Source organism: Macaca mulatta, chromosome 1 (assembly GCF_049350105.2).
Source record: "Macaca mulatta isolate MMU2019108-1 chromosome 1, T2T-MMU8v2.0, whole genome shotgun sequence".
Classification (NCBI taxonomy): Eukaryota; Metazoa; Chordata; class Mammalia; order Primates; family Cercopithecidae; genus Macaca; species Macaca mulatta.
In genome coordinates this window covers 38,912,668-38,934,959 of record NC_133406.1, presented here as the reverse complement: position 1 = coordinate 38,934,959, position 22,292 = coordinate 38,912,668, and the positions used below count along the sequence as shown (strand labels likewise).

At 45.4% G+C, this 22,292-nt stretch overlaps 1 protein-coding gene across 3 annotated transcripts in view; it reads right to left on the bottom strand.

Annotated features, from left to right (window-relative positions):
* CACNA1E (calcium voltage-gated channel subunit alpha1 E) overlaps positions 1-22,292 on the bottom strand; it is a 325,029-nt gene that overhangs the window by 290,916 nt on the left and 11,821 nt on the right. For all 3 annotated transcript variants that reach the window (XM_015122410.3, XM_015122438.3, XM_077986562.1), the window contains exons 2-3: positions 5,786-5,891; positions 4,867-5,006 (exon numbers count right to left, since the gene is read on the bottom strand). In XM_015122410.3, coding sequence (XP_014977896.3) covers positions 4,867-5,006; positions 5,786-5,891 — 246 coding nt within the window. The remainder of the gene's footprint in view (positions 1-4,866; positions 5,007-5,785; positions 5,892-22,292) is intronic.

The window sequence follows — 22,292 nt, the reverse complement described above, 5'->3', positions numbered from 1 at the left end:
TGTGTGTGTGTGTGTGTGTGTCTAGTCTTTGGCATATGGTTCAATAAATGGCCATTTTTATTATATGGTAAATGCCAGGTGATGTGATACCCCTGCTTTCTCCTTATCCACCCTTCCAACCCCCATCCCATCTACAGCCACTTCAATGAGGTTACGTCTTCAATATGCAGCTCTGACTCTGCCCTCATCACCCAGGAAGCAATTCTCAGGAGGTAACACTGACAACCTGGTAAATAATCACAAATGACTGGAATCCCAATATTGCTTAATGGCCTAGAAATTGAGCTCCCAGCTTTCATTTTCCTAATAGAGTGACCAGAATATGAGCAGCCTGGAAGAGGTAGATAGAGATGAGAGAGACATAGACACTGCCTGGCTCAGCCAGGCCAAGGGGGAAGGCTGGGAACAGACAACCCCTCTCTACCCGAGCCCCAGCCTTCCCCCAGCACTCATTTTTGTATCCTATAGACAAGAGAATCTGGGGACAGGCCAATAATTCAATTCAATCAGCATTTACTGAGTACCAACTATATGCCAGGCACTGGGCATATGGAGATGAGTGGGCATCTAAGGCACAGTCCTCGCCTTCATTTCCCTGTTGTTACCCATGGTTTAGGAGTGCCCTTGACTCTCATCCTCCCTTCTCATCTGCCCATCTATTCCAGGTACTATATTTTTATAACTTACTCAAGACAAATGTGTAGTAGTGACTTCAACTAATTTGGCATTCTCCAGGTGGCCTGACAAGTGTTTAGAAATTGCCTGAGTTGTTCGCAATGCAAGAGAGATCCCAAGTTCTGTAAGATAAGAATGTATTAAAAGAATGGCAAATTCCACTGTCTTTTAGTAGGTGGGAAAATACAACAATGTCTATGTCTCTCGGTCCCAGCATTTCCTTCTGCCTTCAACAACCCACTACTAGTTTCACTGAATTAATGAATAGGTGAGTGAATGAGTGAACAAACAAGCCAATTAATGAAGAAATCAGCTGGAACTCTGATCCACTCTCTACACATCAAACCATGCTATGCTGACAGTTAAAGTGGCATGCCTTCTTTACCACAGAGAGAAGTATCAGGATGGACACATGGGGCCCCTGTCCCCTTCAACTCACATGTGAAGCCCCACTTTTGAGAGTGAACATTTGCCTGATTATGCCCCTCTCTGAGCTCATCCCACACTGTCTCACAGGGACTAAAGGAACCTGCAACCACAGAGCCTTAGAAACATGGGGCCCTTGGGGTTTGTGAAGTAACTGACAGAATGGGGAAAAGTGAGTCAAAGAAGGAACCTGGAGCCAGGAGATGTGGGCTCAAGTACTGAATCTAATGCCTACTAGCAATTCATGTGCCCTCTCTGATTCTCAGTTTCTTCATCTGTAAAATGAGGCTAACAAGGTCTTTACTATGGCATTATGAGGACAAGATGAAGCAATGAACATAAATGCACTTTCTGAACCATGCACACCCTCAACTTATAGGCCAAAGAATATGAAAGTTTAGGAGGTCACAGGTCACAGGCAGAATGTGGTTGCCCAGGCCCCCCAACTAGTCATCTCTTAGCAAAGGTCAGTAAGAGTAGGTCTTACACTGAGCCAGCTGACTGACACCTCAGCACCCACTTCCCTCCTGTCAGCACTGAGAGCTGAGAAGTTGTGCAGCCTCAGCCCCGAGGCACTGTGTCATGCTCCAGCACCTGTCATTCCTCCTGTGCACAGGGGAAAAATAGGAGGTGACACCTGGAGATGAGGTGGGAAGGAAGAGCTGTCAGCAGGGACTGCTGTGGGTGCAGGTGTCAGGAAGACAAACGAGGATACCGGGTGGCCTGGAAAGGAGGCTGCACAGGGCAGGGGTCAAAACACCAGCCCCGGATCAAAGGGCACCATTCTGACTCCTGCATCTGCCATTAACAGGCAGGAGAGATCTTAGACGAATAACTTACCCTCTTCAAGTACCAGATGACTCATCTCTAAAGTCCGCTTGCCTGCCTCCCTGGTTGGTATCACATGTCATTGAATCTACAACCCCAACAATTGTATGATGACCCATAATTTTATGTAGCACTAAGAAAGGAAAACATGCTGTCAATTAAACTATATCATGCCATTATTGTAAGACACAGGCTGATTTCAGCAATGTCCCAGCATGAAAAACGTGCATCTTAGAGCCACACAGTGTGGTAGATGAGAGCACCATGTGACTGTAAGACTAAATATGATCATCCATTCCTGTGGGATAGAACCGCAACCCTCAGCCCCTCAGCGGGGATCTCAAGAGGACCAAGCTCTTTGCCTGGAGCACATTCACCCGTGAATTGAGGAGAGAGCAAGGGAATGGTCCCTGCTGGAAAGAGGGCTAAGCAGCGGGTCTGGAGGAGGAACAGGAGCAAAGTCCTGTGAGTTCAGGTGGAAATCAGGGGCCTGCAAAGGCAATCCACAAAGCCAGGGACACCTGAAGATCCACTAAGAAGGGAAGATGTGAGGGATGGGAAAAAGAGCACAGAGAGGACAACTGACTCAGCCAAGCTCAGCACCTGCACCGACTCTTGAACACCCTCTGGATATGCATGCAAGGACCCAGGGGCCCTTCTTGGTTGTGCTGACAAAAGAACCCTACGGGTCCCTATGAATCTGCTGCTTCAACAACCATGTAGCAACCGTTATTTGCAGAGAGATTAACATCTACTGTAAGTCTCCTCTCATGCAGTCAAACAGTCCAGTTTCTCCACCTCCTCTCAGCCATCATAGTTCCCAGACCCCACACCAGAACAGCTGTATTCTCCTCCAGAAGTACTTCTTCAACCTTGTAAAATGCCTCGTAAAATGCAACATCCAAAAGACGTACATTGGAGCACCTTTAATAATTATTTATCACAGCAAAAAACAGAATCCAAGTGTCAAGTAATTGCAAAAATGAGAAGCAAGATGTGTACATATACTTAACAAACTGCTGATCAATCATTATAGATTTTTACCAAAATATGCAATAACATGTAATGTGCTCATACTATATTAGGAAAAAGCAGCAAAATTACAAGCCCTTAAAAGACAGCTTGCTTAGCATTGAAGGCCTGGAAAGAAATACCCCAAAATAATCCGGAATTTTTCTGAATCAGTGAATTATTTTTTTTCTTCTTTTGATTTTTCTGTATTTTCCATATTTCTTTAATGAACATATAATCATTTAAATAAAAATAAATGGACTAGACAAGAAATTTCAAATGGATTCTGCCACATATAGAGCTGAGCAGGACCAAGAATTTACATAAACTTATTATATATACATTACAATACTTTTCTTCTTTTTGTTTTTTATTCTTCTGTAGTGACTTGTACACTTTTCTTCTAGATAGAATCATAACATTTCTAAATGATTCAGATTCTCATACAGGCCTCTTCTAACACAGCACATATTATTTATTTTAGGGACATTTAAAACATTACCCAATATACTTCTGTAATACTATGTAGAAACTATATCTTCATATACTAACTCATATTTAAAATGTAGTAGAATTTTCTTTTAGAAAAAATAACCTCCAGAAAATTCTTTTGTAAGGCAACAGATATTTTTAAACATGAATAGTCATCCCTGTCTATTTATCCATTTCCCATATTGAGGGGCTGGCTGCTTACATGCTTACGTGCTTCCATTTACATATTCCAGTCCATTACATCTTCAGTGTTTTCTCTTTCATGTAATCCCAATGGTGTAAAGGTTAAAAAATAAGAATATTTTGTCTATTCCACAAGACAAAAAACAGATGCAATCATTCCCAAGCCCTTACCCTTCCTTCTAAGAGACTTTACCTACCTTCGCCATTCCTCTGACTCCTCCCTGGAAAACAATTCCTCTTTTCTCCTCTCTCCTTTTGGTCAATCACGTAGTAGCTAATATTTCCCCTTCCCTGTCATTCTAAGTCACTCTCTTCTTTTCTTCATGGGTTTGAACTCTGTCTGCCAAGCAGTTGGGTAAGGGAATTTCCAGACCACATCACTCGCTGCCACATCTACACAGGACCACTCCCCAGTGCCCAACCCTGCAGGCACCGAGAGCCACCTGACACAAAGACCAACAGGAAGCCACAAAAGTCCAGGAAGGCCTGCCCATCACACCATTCCCAAGGCCAACACATTTGCTGCCAACGGCACTCGGTCAACCCAACGTCCTCATACTATATTCATTTCCAAAAGAATGATTTATCAAATATTTAACTAAATGTACTGCCATCATATATGCTGCAGTGACACTGGGTCAATCCCAATGTGCTATGGCCATATTAATTTCCACAAATGATTTATCCAACATTTTAATATGATTCGATTTTATACTATTAATAAACCTGCAAATCATAAAAAATTCTGTTATCAGAACACAAGTCTCAATCATCAGTTCAGAAAATATGGCTGGGGTCTTCTCCAGCACCCCAAAGAAGCTGCATTTGACTGCATCTTTTGGCCCATCTAGGAGGTGCCTCCCAGGCTGGGGTAAACTGCTTGCTTTGGTGAAAAGGCTTATTGGGAAAAGTCACCCTCCCCAGAGAAGTGGGTGTTCAGCCACTGAGCCAAGCACAGAATGGAAAACCAGAAGTGGCAGCTTTCAGACCTGGCTGAGAGTCCCACGGCCTCTGCTTAACACCACAAGCATCTCCACACAGTACTCATCCTGCTCTTGAGGTGGCTGACCTATGGTCCAGCACCCTGGGGAATCTTAGCCCCGAACTTTTTCTTCTGCCCCTACTCTACAGATTGCTGTCTTTCCACACCAGGTTCCCTGCCCCCAGCCACTTCATGACACCAACCCCCTTCACACACACACACACACACACACACACACACACACACACACACACACAAAGTGGACTTACCCACTGAGGACCACGATGAAGTCCATGACATTCCAGCCATTGCGGAGGTATGAACCCTTATGGAAGATGAACCCCAGGGCCACAATTTTGATCCCAGCTTCAAAGCAAAAGATTCCAATGAAATAAGGTTCTGTCTTTTCCTGTGGGGATGAGGAGCAGAAACACCAGTGAGAAGAGGACTGTGCTTTATGAGACACAGGTAAAGGCACAGCCTGGCCCTTCCTGGATGTCTGTGCTGGGTCTGCCCATGTGTAGGTGGGAAGCAAGGGTGCTAAGGGACCCTTGCAGGCTGTCTGTGACTCAGGAGTGCACGGGGCAAGGGGGAACCAGCTGTAGAAATGGACGATGTAAGGGTCACACCTAGGGGATAGACTTCCTTCCCAGGAAGGTCCCTGATGGCCCTGGCTTTGCCCTGAAGGAGTTTGCTGTTCTTCACATAAGGTAGAAGCTTGAAGGTCGTCATCTCATGTACACACGTGGATTTTAGGCAATTTGTCTGTTCTTTTTAGGGGGAATACATTAGATGTGTGACTCATTTCTTTAAGGAGAATAAGGACGTAAGCATTGGGAAGTTCATAACCACAAATACACACAAGCACTGAGCATCCTTCATCGTCTCCCCTCTACTCCCCACCTCTTCCTCTCGTGTCAGAAGCCCCTTAGGAAAGAGGAGGGAAGAAAATGGGCCTGTGCCTGCCCTTTCTTCTTCCCTGGCTGCCACGCAGCACAGACACGGTGTCTGTAATCTCTTATTTTCTGTGTGAATCCCCATGGGGTCTGTCATTAACTTGTCCCCCAGCAAAGAGCAAACCCCTCCCAGAACTCACAGGCAGGAAGGGAATGGGAGAGTGATAAAGCAGAGGAGAAGAAACCAAGAAAGACAAAAGGGGGCAAGGTGAGAAGGAGGGGAAGCACATACCAGTCTTCGGGACATGGGGGTCTTGTCGTCCTCAGGAAGATGCTGCTCCAGGGCCAGGACAATGCAGTTGGCAATGATGGTGGCCAGGATCATGTACTCAAATGGCGTGGGAAAGCGGAGTTAAGGAACAAATTCACCAGAGAGGGGCACAGCCTCCAAGATGGCCATGCCCATAAACACACAAGCTCTATCAATCCGCATTTTGTCTGTGCAGTTTGCATGATTTTTATTTGTAAATAGGCAGGCAGGACAGAGGATGGTCCTTAGCATGTGAAACCAAAAACATTTTTGCCTGGTCTCTGAACACAAAGCATCTTCTCCATAAAAACAATGTATGTAGCCAATACATAATATAGTTGGGCATATGACAGACACTCCAGCTACTGAGTGAATTCAATAACAAATCCAGTAACCAAGGCTGAAAATGGAAGGGGGAAGAAAGAAGGAAGTCACATAATTAATGCCATAGCAGACCCCCTGTTCTCCCCAGTCTTCAAACCACTGGACTGGGTAACAACGCTTGTGCACAGATCCAGATGCTGCAATCTGTTGCTCTCCTGGGCTCACAACTGGAGTCCCCTCTTCCAGAATCTCTGCACCACTGAGTAACAGAAGAGCCCCTGGAAAAGAAACAATTCTCTCCATGTGAGCTTCCTTCTATTTTAAAATTCCTCTCAGCAATGTACTTCTGGGGGAAAGAGAGGCTTGCTTTGTTCCACCTTATTTTCTCCTAAGCGTCTGCATCTATACGAAACAGAGACTGATGACAAACCTGAATCCTGGACAGCAAAGTCCAGTCCTGTAAGAACCACACTACAATGAATGAATGCAGGCTTTTTTCTGTTAGATGTTTTTGAAAACAGGTGAGGTGCTCCCTGTGCCTTTTTAAAAACAGGACTATGACTCGGGTGCCAGCATCCTGACCCCTGCAGGAAGGTTTTGCCACACGCTCCAAGGGATGTGGGAAGGACTGCCAGAAGAGAAAGAGGGAATCACCAGCTCCCAGCACTGTCATTCTGCATGTTGGGATTTCATTCTGTGATTACTGTTAGGACAAACACAAGTTAGCTACTGCAACTGCTCTTGCTGAGCAACCTGTGCTCTAGAAGATTCTGGAATCCAGGCAGAAGAGAGGAGCAATAGATCTGGCAAAGTGGACGGAAGGAAAGGGGCTGTTCTTCTCTCCACACATACCCAGACAGGCTGTGTAGGGTGCAGGGCCTGGAACCCTCTCGTGGAGTTCAGGAGGGCAAATCACAGCTATCCCTGCAATGGCCCCCATCCTGCCAGGCTATCTGTGGCAATAACACAATGTTAAGTTGGCACCCAGGGCATCTCTGGGGAGGGCAGGGCAGAGGGCTTGGGGCAGTGTGTGCAATGAGATGTGAGCTGCTCACCAGCTGCTCTGCTCTGGGTGCTGGCATGCAGGGCTGCAGGGCTGAGATGCTGGCTGTGTGTGAGCCCCGAGTCCTTCTCTTAATCCTCATTTGGCAGTGCCTTCTCCTCCCCCACCACCATGCATCCCTGAGTCACACTGGAGAGTCACACTCACTCGCCAGCAGCTGACCGCCATCCTTCCTTCCCACGCACTTTCAACACTCACACAGCATACAGACACCAGAGACCACTCCACGGGCCTCTGCTGCCCTGAGGCTCAGCCACTGGAACTAAAAACAGACCCGGCCTCAGGAGACCTCAGAGCCTGTCCACTGCCTCCACGCCCCACTGCGCCTGCTTAAACCCTCCCACTCAGACAGGAGCCTCCCCACATGGAAAGTCCCTCAGCACCCATGGGCATTCCTCTTCCTTCAAACACTCTGGGCGCCAAGCCCCTGAGAGCCAAACATGCCAGCAGACACACACCACAGACGCCCACCCAGCTAGCATGCCCACCTTCTAAGGACTGGCCCTCCAACACACAGCCTGCCCTGGGCCACCCATGCCCACTGATCGAAGGGGGAGTGCTCCTCCCCTCCCATCATGGCTGTAACCCAGACCTCTGAACAAACAAACATGGAGCAATCAGGGACCACACCAGGACCGAGTGTCCCATAAGCCTTCTGAACAGCCTAGGTTGCCCTGGGCCTGGCACAGGCACCCAGAATCCCAGACTCATCCTGCAAATTAAAGATGGGAACCCGGGAGCAATGGTGGCCAAGGAATTCATACCCTTTCCTGAAAACATGCTTGGGTGATGGGGCCAGATAGGGAACTGACAACACGCATACAAGTCACTGATGAAAGACAACAGAAGTTGAGAGTGTTGAGAGTGGTGTTCCTAAAATGCAGGCCATGAAATACTGGTGCTATAGGAACTTGCAATCAAACCAATGAAAGAAAGCCTGGGTTGGGTAAAGTTAAGGTTTCTCCCCAGCAGGACTTTTTGGGGCCTTTAATACTTTTGCACACAGTGGGCACACACTCCATCCCACACACAAACACACACACACAGGGGGTTTGGGACAGCACACAACATTTCCCAAACTTGCTTCACCTTGTAAATCTTTTTTTCAGAGCATCTCTCTTGAACGGTGTTCCCAGGAACATAGCTGGGCAGCCTGACACAAAGTGGGGGTTTCTCTGCCAGTCCCCAAGAGCTGGGGGAGGAGGCTGATGGCTCTGACTGGAGTGAAACCAGGGCCTCTTCCATGTCATTCCCTGTCCTTGTTCCTAACAGAAGTGTTCACAATAGCGTGGGGCTCACCTGGTCACTCCCCACAGCTGGAAATGTCTCATGCAATTTCAGACACCTGCTCAGCAGATCCAAGAAGCCCAGTGCCTGCCCTGAGAGGTAGGACTGGGCACGAGTACCTTCTCATTCAAGCTGCAGACCTCTCGCATTCTCATGGGTCTATGTGGCATCTATGATTGTTTGGGGGGGTTGAATCTTCTTCCCCTGAAAGCCTGAAAGTGATAAGCACAGGCTTAAAAGCAGATGGGTTCTCAGTGCTGAACTTGCAGGCAAGACAGGTCCTGGCAGCCATGTGCCTCCAAGGCCTTCCCACTCACAATATCCATTTGGACCATGGCAGCTCCTCCACTGCCCATGACTCCCCACTCACAATATCCACTTGGACCATGGCAGCTCCTCCACTGCCCCTGGCTCCCTGCTTCCACGTTCATACCTGCATTTTCCTAGCCAATTAACCCAAGTATATTGCTCCCTGTAAGCACCTTTAAGCTTAACTAGCCCAGAATGTCCAAGTGCAGATATGTGAGGTTTGTGGGGACACAGGTTAGCTCAGGAAGGTGTAGCCATCACCACTGCAAGATGCTCCAGGCAGGGGAATGGCTCTTGGCCCAGGTGCTGATTAGTAAAACTCCCAGTGACTGGCCAAGTATCTGGGTGGCTGAGAATTCATGAGGTATTGATGGCTGGTGCTACCCAAGGCCCTAAAGTCTAGAATCTAAAGGTGGGAGTTTGGTAATTCACAGGTTCTGAGAAGACCCTATTCCCACTTCCTCTCTAGCCAAATCCTCTGCCCACTAACTGATGTGAGGCCCATTCAGAGCAGCAACCTTCTGTCTTAAAAATATTTTTTTTTTTTGCTTTACATTTCAAAAACTGTTCAGATATATATGCCATTGAGAGGGATGTCCCTTTCGGCCTTATAGGGCATCTAGACCTCAGAATGAATTCATGGCTGCAGTAACGAAGAACCTGTGGTGAGAATGTGGAGATTCTGTGTAACTGTGGGCTAAGTGAAAGAATGGATAGCGGCAGGGAAATCTCAGGGGAGGTGAGCAGAAGAGACCATCCAATTCTGCCTAGGCCCCAGCCACTCTCTCTTATAGCCCTGTTCTTCAACCTCTTTTCCACTTCCCTTTCTGAAGAAAGCACAAAGAAGAGGCATTTACATCTAGGCGATTCTGCCACCACCTGCAATGGCCTTTCTTCTCCTTTCTGGTCATACATCAAGACCAAGCTGAACTGCCACCTTGTCAGTGAAAGTTTCTCCCCCTGCCCCACAGGTCTTTGAATTGTGTGACTGTATTATTTCTTCTCCTATTTAAATCAGGAAACTGTATCTTGAAAGCAGGAGTTTTGCTCATCTCTCTACTGGCAGTGCTTAGCAGAGCCCATGGTACACAGTAGGAGCTTAGACAATGTTCAATGCAGGTAGGAATGAACAAGAGGCATTCACTGAGGAGCCACTGTAAAGACAGGGCTTTGCTCACCCACTCTGGCCCAGGCCAGGGCTCCTGCTCACTCCCACTGTTGCAGGCTGCCTCTGAGGCGCCACTCCCATTTCTTCACGACAGCAAAACTTCACACCCCAAAGCAATGGCTCTGCTACATCCCCAAAGGGAAGAGCCAAAACAGCAAGTAACACCCACCCACCAGTCAAGCTAGTGCACCTCAACCTGGCAGACTGGACAAAGACATGACTTGGAAAGGTCAAAGGGAGCTCCGAGTCACCACGGCCTCAAAGACCAACACCCTTCACAGCAACCACAATCAGGGAAAAGATGGAAGTCTGTCCAGGTCTCCGACTCTTTCTGTTCTGGAATTCAGTGACACTCATTACAGTCTGTGACTGATACCGAGGATATTTTAGGGAAGACTATCTATCCCTGGTGTCCAGATTGCTTTTGTTTTGAAATCTTGAACAAATGGAGCTGATGGGGCAGTGAGGACTGGGAGTCCCAGGGCAGGACCTTGCCTGTCTCACTTACCACTGTGCTTGGCCCACAGTGGGGCCCTGGTAACTGTTATTTTTTTAATAAATTAATACTCAAGTGATAAATGAATCGTATAGGGAAACTAGAGCCAAAGGTATCCTTACGAAAGGTACCCACACTCTCCGCACTGCATACCCATTTGAACTTTTTATACTGTCCACTGTAGACACACATGATCTATTTTAAAAAGAAAATAAACCAGCATACATGAAAGATCCCTTTCATGTTAAAAAAAAAAAAAAAAAAAAAGAGAGAGAGAGAGAGAAGGCTGGGTGCGGTGGCTCACGCCTGTAATCCCAGCACTTTGGGAAGCCAAGGCGGGCAGATCATGAGGTCAGGAGATCGAGACCATCCTGGTTAACACGGTGAAACCCCATCTCTACTAAAAAAAATACAAAAAATTAGCCAGGCATGGTGGCGGGCGCCTGTAGTCCCAGCTACTCAGGAGGCTGAGGCAGGACAATGGCATGAACCCGGGAGGTGGAGCTGGCAGTGAGGGGAGATTGCGCCACTGCACTCCACGCTGGGTGACAGAGCAAGACTCCGTCTAAGAAAAAAAAAAGAGAGAGAGAAGGGAGAGAAGGAGAAAAAATTCTGTCTTGCTGGAAGGGTGATGAGTCTTCTCTCAGTAGTAGGGTTATTTTCACTTTCTTCTTTACTCCTCTAACCATTTTCTGAGTGTTCAAATGAGCATGTGTTCATTTATAACTATAAAATCAATTAAAGCTACGTGTATCCTGAAAAAAACAAATCAACACAAAAACCCATCCCAACCCGAGAGTGAGGAGGAATGCGATGGCCAGAGAAATCAGAGAAAGACTTCGGAGAGGATTAAATGCAAGAGAATAAAGAGACCTGGCCAAAATGAGGAAATGACCATGAAAGCGCTTTGAAACCTGCAAAAGACACCTCCTCTCCTACATTCCCTCCTGTACCGGCTCACTGCTCGCTAGGGGCCTCATTTCATAAAGTTTACTGGCAATCTCCTCAAACACCCCTTCACTCCTCGCTCCCTCTGAGCCCATTAATGAGGACCTGTGTCGCTCCAACTCTCTTTCTAGTCTAGCAGTTTCAAGACAATCATTAGGGAAATGATAAAAATAGGTTCGCTTATTGATTTATCTCCTTTACCCAATGCTCCTTCCTTCAAATGGTTGACTTGTTTCCTTAGCAACATGGCTAATTTGAGCAGCACAACGCAGCCTGCACACCTGCCATTTGTTCATTTCCTTCTTGAAGCACAGAAAGCTGGGGCAAGGGTGGTGATGCCAGTTCTGCTGTTACCAGAGCCCTGGGGGCCTGGCCTGGAGCTGAGCTCTTCCTCTTGAAGAGCCTCCCCATCACTACCTCTCAGGTACAGATCTTCAGGTACACACCTTGAAAGGACTTAGGCCTCAGGCAGTAAATATTGGGTGTCCCCAGGCAAACATGCATCTCTATCACCACCAGGGGGCTCATCCTGAAGACCTCTGTACTCAGCTGTCTCCTCCCAGAGCCTATGACATCCGAACACCAAGAAGGCCATGCTCTGAGGGGTAAGAGACCACCAGGGACAGGCAGGCAGATAGAATGCTGTGTGCTCTCCCAACTCCAGCCTAATGCGGAATATGCTTTTGTGGGGAGCAGTCATTGGGCACTCAGGCACTTCCTGGAAACTCCTGGGGGGTATAGAAGAGTCCACAGTCTGAGGGGAGGCATCCCTCAGCCTTCTTTACCCATTTCCACCCCTCGCCCCAGGCCCACAATAATCTCCCTACAGGAAGACCTGTTTCCTTTTCTCCCTCCAGTCTCATGTTTTTGGATGTCTAAATCCAAGAGATGTAACAGCCTCAGAGGATGGCATGGACACCTTTGTGTATGTCTTTCCACCTCTTCCTCATGTGTACATAAATTTCATCCTAATAAGTGGACTTTGACTCAAAGACAGTAACTGAGAAAGAGCCTTGACTAGTCTGTGATTCCCTAAAAGCATCACACCAAATAGACATTTTACATATGAACAGGAATGAAATACAGCTATCCAAGGCTTCTGTGTAACTTCAGAATCTTCTTCAAGACCTGGAATGCAATGGAGAAAATGTAGCTTTGTAATGGGAACCAGAGCCAGGCCTCCAACTATAAAAGCTGCCCCAACACAGTACTCAAGAGTCAATGGAGGGTTATGACCATCCATTCCCACAGAACCAAACAAGAAATACAAAAGGACTGAAGCCTAAAATGATAACCGGAATCTGAACTCCCTCTGAAAACTGTAAAGTGTTGCACAAATACAGTTACTTTCAGTATCCTACTAACTCAATCTTTCAGCATCTACTGTGGCTCGATACTTTGGGGAAAGCATCTGTTGGTGGTCACAGCCTCCAGCCCTCAGGAGTGGGCTGGCTGGCTGTAGCCATGGGCTAACACGGAGAAGACCAACCCCAATAAAGGATTTAAAAGAAAATTATGGTAATGGGCCTCCGGGAAAAGAGCAAAGACACTTGGCCCAGAACCTCCTGAGAATATGGAAAGTGCATCCAAACACCATTCCCCAGAGGAGGATTTATGAAGCTGATGACTCTGATGCAATCTCTCCCAGTGATTAGAAGGATATTAATCACACCCAAGGCCAGGGCTAAGAACAGGAGGGGTTGAACCATCACAGAAGTCTGGCTCCAGTTCCCATAGACCCTGATGGAAATGCAGTGAGATCATGCTGGTGAGATCATATGACCCTCGTCTGAGCCGACTGAGAAAGATACATCTGTCCTGGAGGGACGAGTAATGCCGAAGACACAAGACCTTGTGCCTAAAACCCAGACATAGCAATAGTTATGACCATCACTTCAACAGTATGTCTGCATCCCTCATGGTCTTCCTCACCTTCCTAGAAGCAGACATTCTTACAGAAATCTCTGCTTCCTAACCTGTCTACACAAAAAGAAAAGTCAAACCAGCCCTGTTCAAACAGGCCTGGTCTGGCCAGGTGCAGTGGCTCACGTCTGCAATCCCAGCACTTTGGGAGGCCAAGGCGAGTGAATCACTTGAGGTTAAGAGTTCAAGACCAGCCTGGCCAACATGGTGAAACCCTGTCTCTACAATTAATACAAAAATTATCCGGGCATGATGGTGTGCACCTGTAATCCCGGCTACTTGGGAAGCTGAGGCAGGATAATGGCTTGAACCCAGGAGATGGAGGTTGTGGTGAGCTGGCATCATACCACTGCACTCCAGCCTGGGGGACGAAGCAAGACTCTGTCTCAAAAAACAAACAAAAACAAACAAACAAAAACAGCCCTGGCCAGGCCAGCTCCCTTCCTGGAGGGATGTTTCACATTTTCTCCAGATAATGGCATAAAGTAGAAGTGAGTATGAGGTAAAGAGATGGAGAGCGATTAAGAAAATGTGGCACATATACACCATGGAATACTATGCAGCCATAAAAAAGGATGAGTTTGTGTCCTTTGTAGGGACATGGATGCAGCTGGAAACCATCATTCTCAGCAAACTATCTCAAGAACAGAAAACCAAACACCGCATGTTCTCACTCATAGGTGGGAACTGAACAATGAGATCACTTGGACTCGGGAAGGGGAACATCACACACCGGGGCCTATGATGGGGAGGGGGGAGGGGGGAAGGATTGCATTGGGAGTTGTACCTGATGTAAACGACGAGTTGATGGGTGCTGATGAGTTGATGGGTGCAGCACACCCACATGGCACAAGTATACATATGTAACAAACCTGCACGTTATGCACATGTACCCTAGAACTTAAAGTATAATTAAAAAAAAAAAAAAAGATGGAGAGCCAAGAGGGCTTTCTAATGCCTCTCAGCAAGCTGCCCCACCCTGCTCAGGTGAGAGGGCCCAGGTTAAGAGATAAGCTATGGTGCAAGGAGTCTTAGCCCAGGGCTCCTTCTGGACTTCTTTGCACTCACTCTTATGGCTGCCCTGGCAGGACATGGCAGCCCAAAAGAGACCAGCCCAGAAAAGGCAATAAACAGACAGAACTATTCCTGGAGATTCTGAGGAACTATAGATGAACTTTTCAATTCTCTGAAAATAAATGTTAACCTTCCACATTTATCAATATATGGACCACCTTCCTATTTGGGTAGTCCATACTTTTAAGTTTCCTGTGTCTGTTCTGGGCTGATCAACAGAAGGTGAACCACACTTCACCTCCAAAGGGCAAGAGGGCTAAACCCCTGTGTTTCTCCATGTGATAGTTAGCAGTACACAACTCTGGCTGCAAACCTGGAAGTCCACCCTGCATATCCCTCCCCTCCCCTCTCTAACCATGGCAGGAGACATGCACTGTCAACAAGCAGAAAAACATGGAAGAAGGCTCTGCCTACTCCATACTGTCCCATGTCATCATCTCATTGCTTTCCTTAGTGTAATTTTTCTCACCACCCAACCTCATCTTAAAAAAAAAAAAAAAAAAAAAGACTAAAAAACCAAACCCCTTTTCTTTTTTTAAAACAAAACAAAACAAAACTGCATCATGTGACTTCCAGCCTTAACATCAGTTTTTTAACTTTGGTTTCCATGGTGGTGGGATGCAACCTGCCATCGCCATGACAACAGCTGCCTCTGTTCAAATTCACCATCTGACAGGCAGTCCTGAACAGACACACACCTCTCTCCTTCTTAATCCCTCTCTCTCTCTCTTCCCCCTTCCTGCTGTCAAGAAGATGGAAATGCCATCACACCTACTCCTAAAGACTTAAAACCTAATGAATGAAAGACAAATAAAGCAATATTGAGAACATAACAAAGAGGCAGAGAACTCCCCAAAAGGCCTTTTGTTTGCCAATACAATCCTGCTGCTCTCTCATGGAGGTCAATGGACTCAGTTACTCAAAACAAAAGATCCTAAGCATTACCCATGTAATGCTGGCTGTGAAGCCAAGTCCAAATTCTCATTACTTTAGACCAAATAGCTCCCATCTGACTCCCAGGACCCTGCCCTCTGGATAAAATGACTGAAAGGAAGTGCACATGATTGCTACTTTGGTGAACCAACATTCAGGTCAGTTCCAGACTCATCTGGGCCCTGATTCCCAAAGGATGGGGAGTGCTGGTTCTGAGAAAATAAAACAGTACTGGCTCCCTCCCTCCTCCCACTGCCATGCCCCTTGCAGTTACAGACAGCTGGATAAGTCTTAACAAATTCATTTGTTTTGTGTGTGACTGGATCCTGGACTCAAAATGCTGTCATTCAACACACAGTTTTGGTGAACAGCAGACAAATGATTGAATGCTACAGAAAAGGGAAAAAAGAAAAGGGGAGCATTAAAAGCCTCTGGAAGAAAACAAAACAGCAGTGGGAAAATTACCTGTTTCAGAAACGAGAATTTGTGTTTTGATGACACTCTGATGAATTGGAGCCCATCAAGAGTTCTGGCAGCAACGTGCATTTCAGGGAAGATGACTATGAGGTGCAATCAGTAACCCCACCCAAGACTACACCCCACTTCATATCAACACCAGCATCATGGAACTGAGACAGCATAAGAAAAATGAAAAGCCTTTTGTGAAAGAGTCCATAGATCACCCGTAGGAGAATGTTTGTTTTCCTCTGAAAACTCTGCAACTGAGCCCTGGCATTCAAAGACACCTACCGAGCCTGCAAACCACGTGAGATAATGTTGAAGGAACTAGGGATACTCAGCTTGGAAAGGGAAGACTTGAGAAATACATCACAGCTGCTTTCAAATATCTGAAGGGCTAGCTTGAAGGGGCTCAGATGTTTTTTAAGTTATTCTGGAGGCAAAGACTAAGATCCAACATGCAGAGTACCCATCTGAAGACAGATATGGAGCAATGAAGAGAAGAACTTCCACTGTTCCACAAGTGAATGGACTACTTCTTAAGTAGAAAACTAAGTATTGTGCTAATAGATGTTTAACACTGGGGGGAAAGCCCCCATGTGTAACATCTGCAAATTTCTGGAGTATAAATACTCTCTCCATGGCCAATTTCAAGCTACCATCTTGACATCACTGAACACGGAGTCTGGAAGAGACACGCAGAGAGGACACTCAAGAGCTGGGACAAGCCAGTTTCAGCACAGCACTTGTTGTGAGTTCCACATCCCCAGGGGAGTGTCAAGGACGTTATGGAGGTGACTCCTGTATTTGACGGTAGTCATGCTGGATCAACCCTCATATGCATAAGGGTGAATCAATCAGGTAGGAAGCAAGGTCAACAACTTTTAGTCACTTGCTCAAGTGCCTCGTTGGTGAGCCTTACTCCATCCTTCAGCCTCAAATGGCCTCCTCAACTAGATCTGCGTTCACGATGTCTGGTCCATCCCCCTCGTTACAGAAGGCTGTTACCTGTGCAGCTGGAGGTATGTAGGAAGCAGCCACAGGTGAATGGCTTTGTCAATGCAGTGAAACATAAGAATTAATCACCCCATTCTCTCAGGCTAAATTTCAAGATACCCAGGGGGCTCCTGCTATTTCACCATAGCCTGCAAGAAAACTGAGAGGGAGCAGCCAAGACATGATCAAAGTACACCCAAAAGAAACAGAAGGAAGTCAGGTAATTGGCTCCTCTCAGTCTAGAAGATCAGTGGATCTCAGCCATGGCTGGACAGTAGAATCACCTGGAAAGCTTTTCAAAATTAAGAATACAGGTATCCTATCTCCAGAAATTTGGATTTAATTTGTCTTGGTTGCAGTCCAGGTATCAGCATTTCTAGAAGTTCCCAGGCTGATTCTAATGTGCAGCCAGGCTTTGAATGCTGGAGACCAAGAAAGTTAATGGTGTCCTCCAATCAGCTGAGAGAACAATGATGGAAACTAGAATCCCAGAGGCACTATAGTGGGAACTGAAAGGCACCTTAGAGTCTTAGTAACTATTCCAACACGCTCATTTTACAGATGTAGATACTGAGACCAGGAAAGGAGTGAGATTTTTCTAGAACCAGGGCTAGAAACCTCTCTGGACTCTCAGCCTTATGCCCTGAAAAGCTTGGAAAACTATTATACACAGAATAATCAGAATAATCAAACAAAATTCCCTGGTCTCTTAGCTCCAACTGAGAATTCTAAAAGAAAGGGATCTAAGGATCTTTTTATTTGAGCTGCTTCCTCCTTCCCAGGAGTACTCAATTGTTCTCAAAGAGCTACCTCTTAAGGCAGAGACTGGATAGCCTGCCTTTTTTAGGGCTACTGAAGAGCCCAGCAACCATTCTGAGATGAGTGCTTACCTAAGCATCCATCTATTATCCCATCCGCTGAGGTCTGCTCTTGGTTTTACACTAGGTAGAAGTCCACTGCCTACTGAGTTTTATATTATCATTTCACAAAGTTCTCCAGCAACATATTTGGGAAAGAAGAACATTAACCATTTTTCTGAGTCGCTGTATCTGATTCTCACTGGATCTCTGCTGGTTGGCTTCACCTCTATGAATATCTTTCTCTTGTCCATTCCTATTTTTTCTTATGTAAGTCCTTTCTTATTAGTCATGATCCTTATATCCAGCCTCCTATGCCCCAAACACCAAAAACATATACTTGCTAAGGATGAGGAAGCCCCAGAAGAGAAAGAAGGGGCTAGAGGGAAGATTATCGAGCACAGAAAGGGTACAGAGGAAAGAAGAGAAAATGTGACAAAAGGATGCTGGCACTTGGTCAGGGGCCCTGGGTTCTAGTCTCTGCTCTGCCACTTATTGAGAGACTTGTGGCAAGTCATTTAACCTCTGTGGCCTTCAGTTTTCTTACAGATAAGTGTGAGTTTGATTCAAGTTTCACTTTATTCTCTACAAATCTAATATTCTAGTATTCTGTGATGCTAATGAGGAACATGATGGGAAGGGAAATGGAGGAGAAAGAGCGAGCATACATGATTACAACTGACAGAAGCCATTTTTGGTGAAATTACTAATGAGGAGATCCCACAATAACATTCAAAATGGAAATCCTGGCACAGCCAGGGACATCTTGAAAGGGTCTAGAATCCATGGAAATACTTCTAAATTGTCAAGCATAGGAACTCCATGACCAGTTGGATTGGCTAGCAGCTTCTCCAATAGAGTTAATGAAAAGCTAGAATCCTCACAATGGTGGCCTGGGGGTGAACCATTGTGGAAAAGGGCAGCTTTTCCACAAACCTACTATGAGCCTTTTCTATATTCTGTATCAGGATATAAGAGTCTTTCTGCAGTTTCTCTATACCCCAACCCTCATTTCCTTAAAAAGCTGCATTCAGTATGTAAAATTGCAAGAGAAGGTCATGAAAGCTGCCACCTCCACACTATGACTCATACTGTGGGTACCCCAGAACAGAAAGGACTGAGGGTAGACTTCTTTGAGAACTGGAAAAAAGAAAATGGACTTACCATGCTAATATTGAAAGGGGAACTGGCATTTCCAAACCAAACGCGCTCTGCAGAGTGATAAAGGAACTGTGGCAGTGGAGTTTTGTGGGGGAAAAGACAAAATAGCAAAGATCTCAGGTTCTGACTCAAGCTCGCATTCCAGTGACTCAGGGCAGGTTGTCTCAGGTCCATTTCATGATGACCACAATGATGGGAAAGAGATCGTTGCTCTTCTCCCATCTACTGATCCTTCACTCCTTCATGAGTTAGCCTCATATCCAATGATGCTGCAGATACATGCAAGTAGTTCACAGTGTCATCCTAAAAAGATACTCTGTTAGGGAAGAGCAGCTGCTGGTCTTCTGGTCTAACCCAAGGCAGAATGAAACAGATTGAAAGAGAGCAGCCAGTGACACCAGTCAGACCACATCTATGTGTGACCTTAGGCTAATCATCTATAAAATGAGAACAATATCCATTTCACACGGGGTTGGATGAAATGATATACTCCTCTAGAGCACACTGTAGAGTGCCTGTCATACAATAGGCATTCATTAAAGGTTAGTTTCCTCCATCCATTCTCAGGGATGCATATAGAGGAACAGAAAGCTCTCCAGGCCTGGAGGGGGGGGTCCCTATAGAATGGTGGCAAAATTATATGATTAAAAAGACACGAAGGTAAGAGAAAAAGAGAAATAGTAAGGCATATGATTATGCAGGGTGTTCTGCACCCAGCCTTTTTCACAGTGGAAGTATAGAAAGCTATTAGAAGTTCTAATTTCCTAGAATCTATTCCTTTGCTTTGCTCTCCTGAGCCTGTCTACTGATGTTTGTGACAGAAATGAGCTCAGTCTTTCTGAGCCTGTACAGTCTTTCTGAGTGGGCATTTGTTACTCTTTAATCATCGCCAGGGAAAGAGGTTACCCAGAGATGTAACATCCTTATCCAAAGAACTTCAGGTGGGGGGAGGTGGTGGGGCAGATGGTGATCTCAAAAATAAATAAATACCTCTCTATGAGAAGGGAGGGTGCTCTTGCCAAAATGCCCAGATCCTCGGATTGACATAGGCCCATATTCCCCAGACCTGCTCCCTCCTCATGTTACCACATCCACCTACTCACCCCACCTCCAGACAAGCCCACACCCTTCAACTGCTCCTCATATCAACAGACTAGAAGAACACATGCATCCTTGTGCATCCATATGGCTCAGTTATTTCACAAATACAAATTTCCATGCAAAAACAATCCAAAGTTAGCAGAAAGGAGAGGCAGTTCCTTTAACTTTTTAGGCCCACTCCTTAATTTCTTTTGAGTGTTCTGTCTGGTTTCCAGAAGCCAAGTGGTGCATCCTAATTCTCCATTCGTGTCCATACCAGTAAACATTTCCCACAGGTAAAATGCCCCTAATAACCATAGCAGAGGACCTTCACCAAGCTCATTAGGCAAATTTCCAAGAGTCCCAAGCAATGGAGGTTTCCCCTTCCCCCCACAGCACCCTAACCCTTTCAGAAGCTTCCTCCACAGTTCACGAATTCCAATCTTTTCTCTCTTATCCGATAGAACAAACATAGAGGCCCTAAATACCCAAGAAACCTAAGCAGACAGGAAGTATTTAGCCAGGAAGCTGGCAACCGCCAGGAGGAAAATCTGCCCAGATACCAAGGATCTAAAGGGGATCCTTCTACATACCATCCATCAAGCCATCTGAAATTTTTTGCTATCATTTTTGTTCAAACAAAGACAAAACCAAGTGAGTTTGTTTAAGGTTATAGATCATTTTAAATATCCTATCTGTTTTTATCAAAAGCTTGCTGGGAAAATTCTGCATCACTATTGCTCCTGAAGATATTTTTTCTGGTTGTAAATCCAAATGTGTCCTTAGGTACAATATTGGTATAAAATCAGCATTAGAAACATATAAAGGAAACAGGTTTTGATGTAGATATTTTACATTTTATTTTTAAAAATGTAAACCCAATAACTTTGATAAGGAAGAAAAAAAGGCTTGTGGAAAGACTATTTAGCTTCAGTGATTAAGAGCACCAGCTCTGATCCAGGCCTCCAGCTCTTACTGGGCGATCCCAGGGAAATGAATTAACCTCTCCACATCTTAATCCTTCTAACTATGAAAGACAGAAAACAATAATGCCTATCTCTGTAGGATCGTCGTGAAGAATCAATGCAATAATTCATGGGCAGCACTTAGCACAGTAATCTGGCACATAGTAAATGTTCAATAAGTGTTATATATTTATAAACTCTATCAACATTAACACTAGTACTAATACCTAATATGTTTGCAAAGGGTTAACATTAGCCAATGCTAACCTCGAAACAGTCTTATAAGGTAGGCAAAGCAGGGAAAGTGACCTCCACCTCACATCTGAAGACACTGAGGCTCAGGGAGGTAATGAGACCAATGCAAGGTCACGTAAACATTATCTGGCAGCACTCAGGTTAGAAACTTGTAAGAGCCAGGAGGAAGTAGGACAGCATTGTTGGAAAGAGAAAACAGAGCTGCAGAAGTTTAATGTTTATGTATCTGAAATTAACCATATACTAATAACCAAGATTTATTCACAGCTTACTATTTGACAAACATGGTTCTAAGCACTTTGCATGTATTATCTCATCTGACCTTCACAAAAACCCTATGATACACCCCAGAAGCAAATTACTATCTCTGTTTTACATTTGAAAAGTCCAAGGCACCGCAAGGGTAAGCAGGTTGCCTGAGGCACACAGCTATGAAGTGGCAGAGGTGATACTGAGATTTGAATCCAGAGGTCATGTTTTTAATAACGACAGCCTAATACCCTAATGTTTCCGTGCAGAGACTGGTAAATCCTGAACTCTAAAGTGAAGCTTTCATCAACTGGCATTGGACTAGATGACATCTAATATCCTTTCAACTCCTGAGATCTAGGACACAACACTTTTATTGTCTAAGAAAGAAATAAAATATTGTCTGAGTCTCTGAAAATGATACCTAAGGTGGACTTTGGAGAAACCAAGATGCTACATCCTGTTTAAAATAGACGTGAAGCAGTCATGAAAGTGTGTACTCATTTCAGTAAAGCATGTGACAAGAATATCACACACAATATTTTTACAGACAAAATACAGAAATGTCAGTAGGCTAAAGCACAGTTCAGAATACTTGAGAAAAGCTGAACAGTCAGCGCACACTGACTGATACACTGATGATAAGCAGAAAGGGGGTCCCTGATTCTAAATATATTTTTATCAATTACTCGAATGAAAACATTAAGTATTTGCTTATAAATCTGCAGATGACGTAGCACTCAGGGTGGGGAGCTCACCCATGAAACACCAGAGTCCATAGACAGTGCGGTGTAGAAATCACTTCAACTTTGGATTCGGACCACTTGGTTCAAGCTCACTGTTGGTGACCTTGGGCAAGCGATTTAATCTTCTTTAGCCTCAGCTTCCCCATATTTAAAATGTGGATAATACACTTGTTTGAAGTAGAGCCTGAAATTTGGT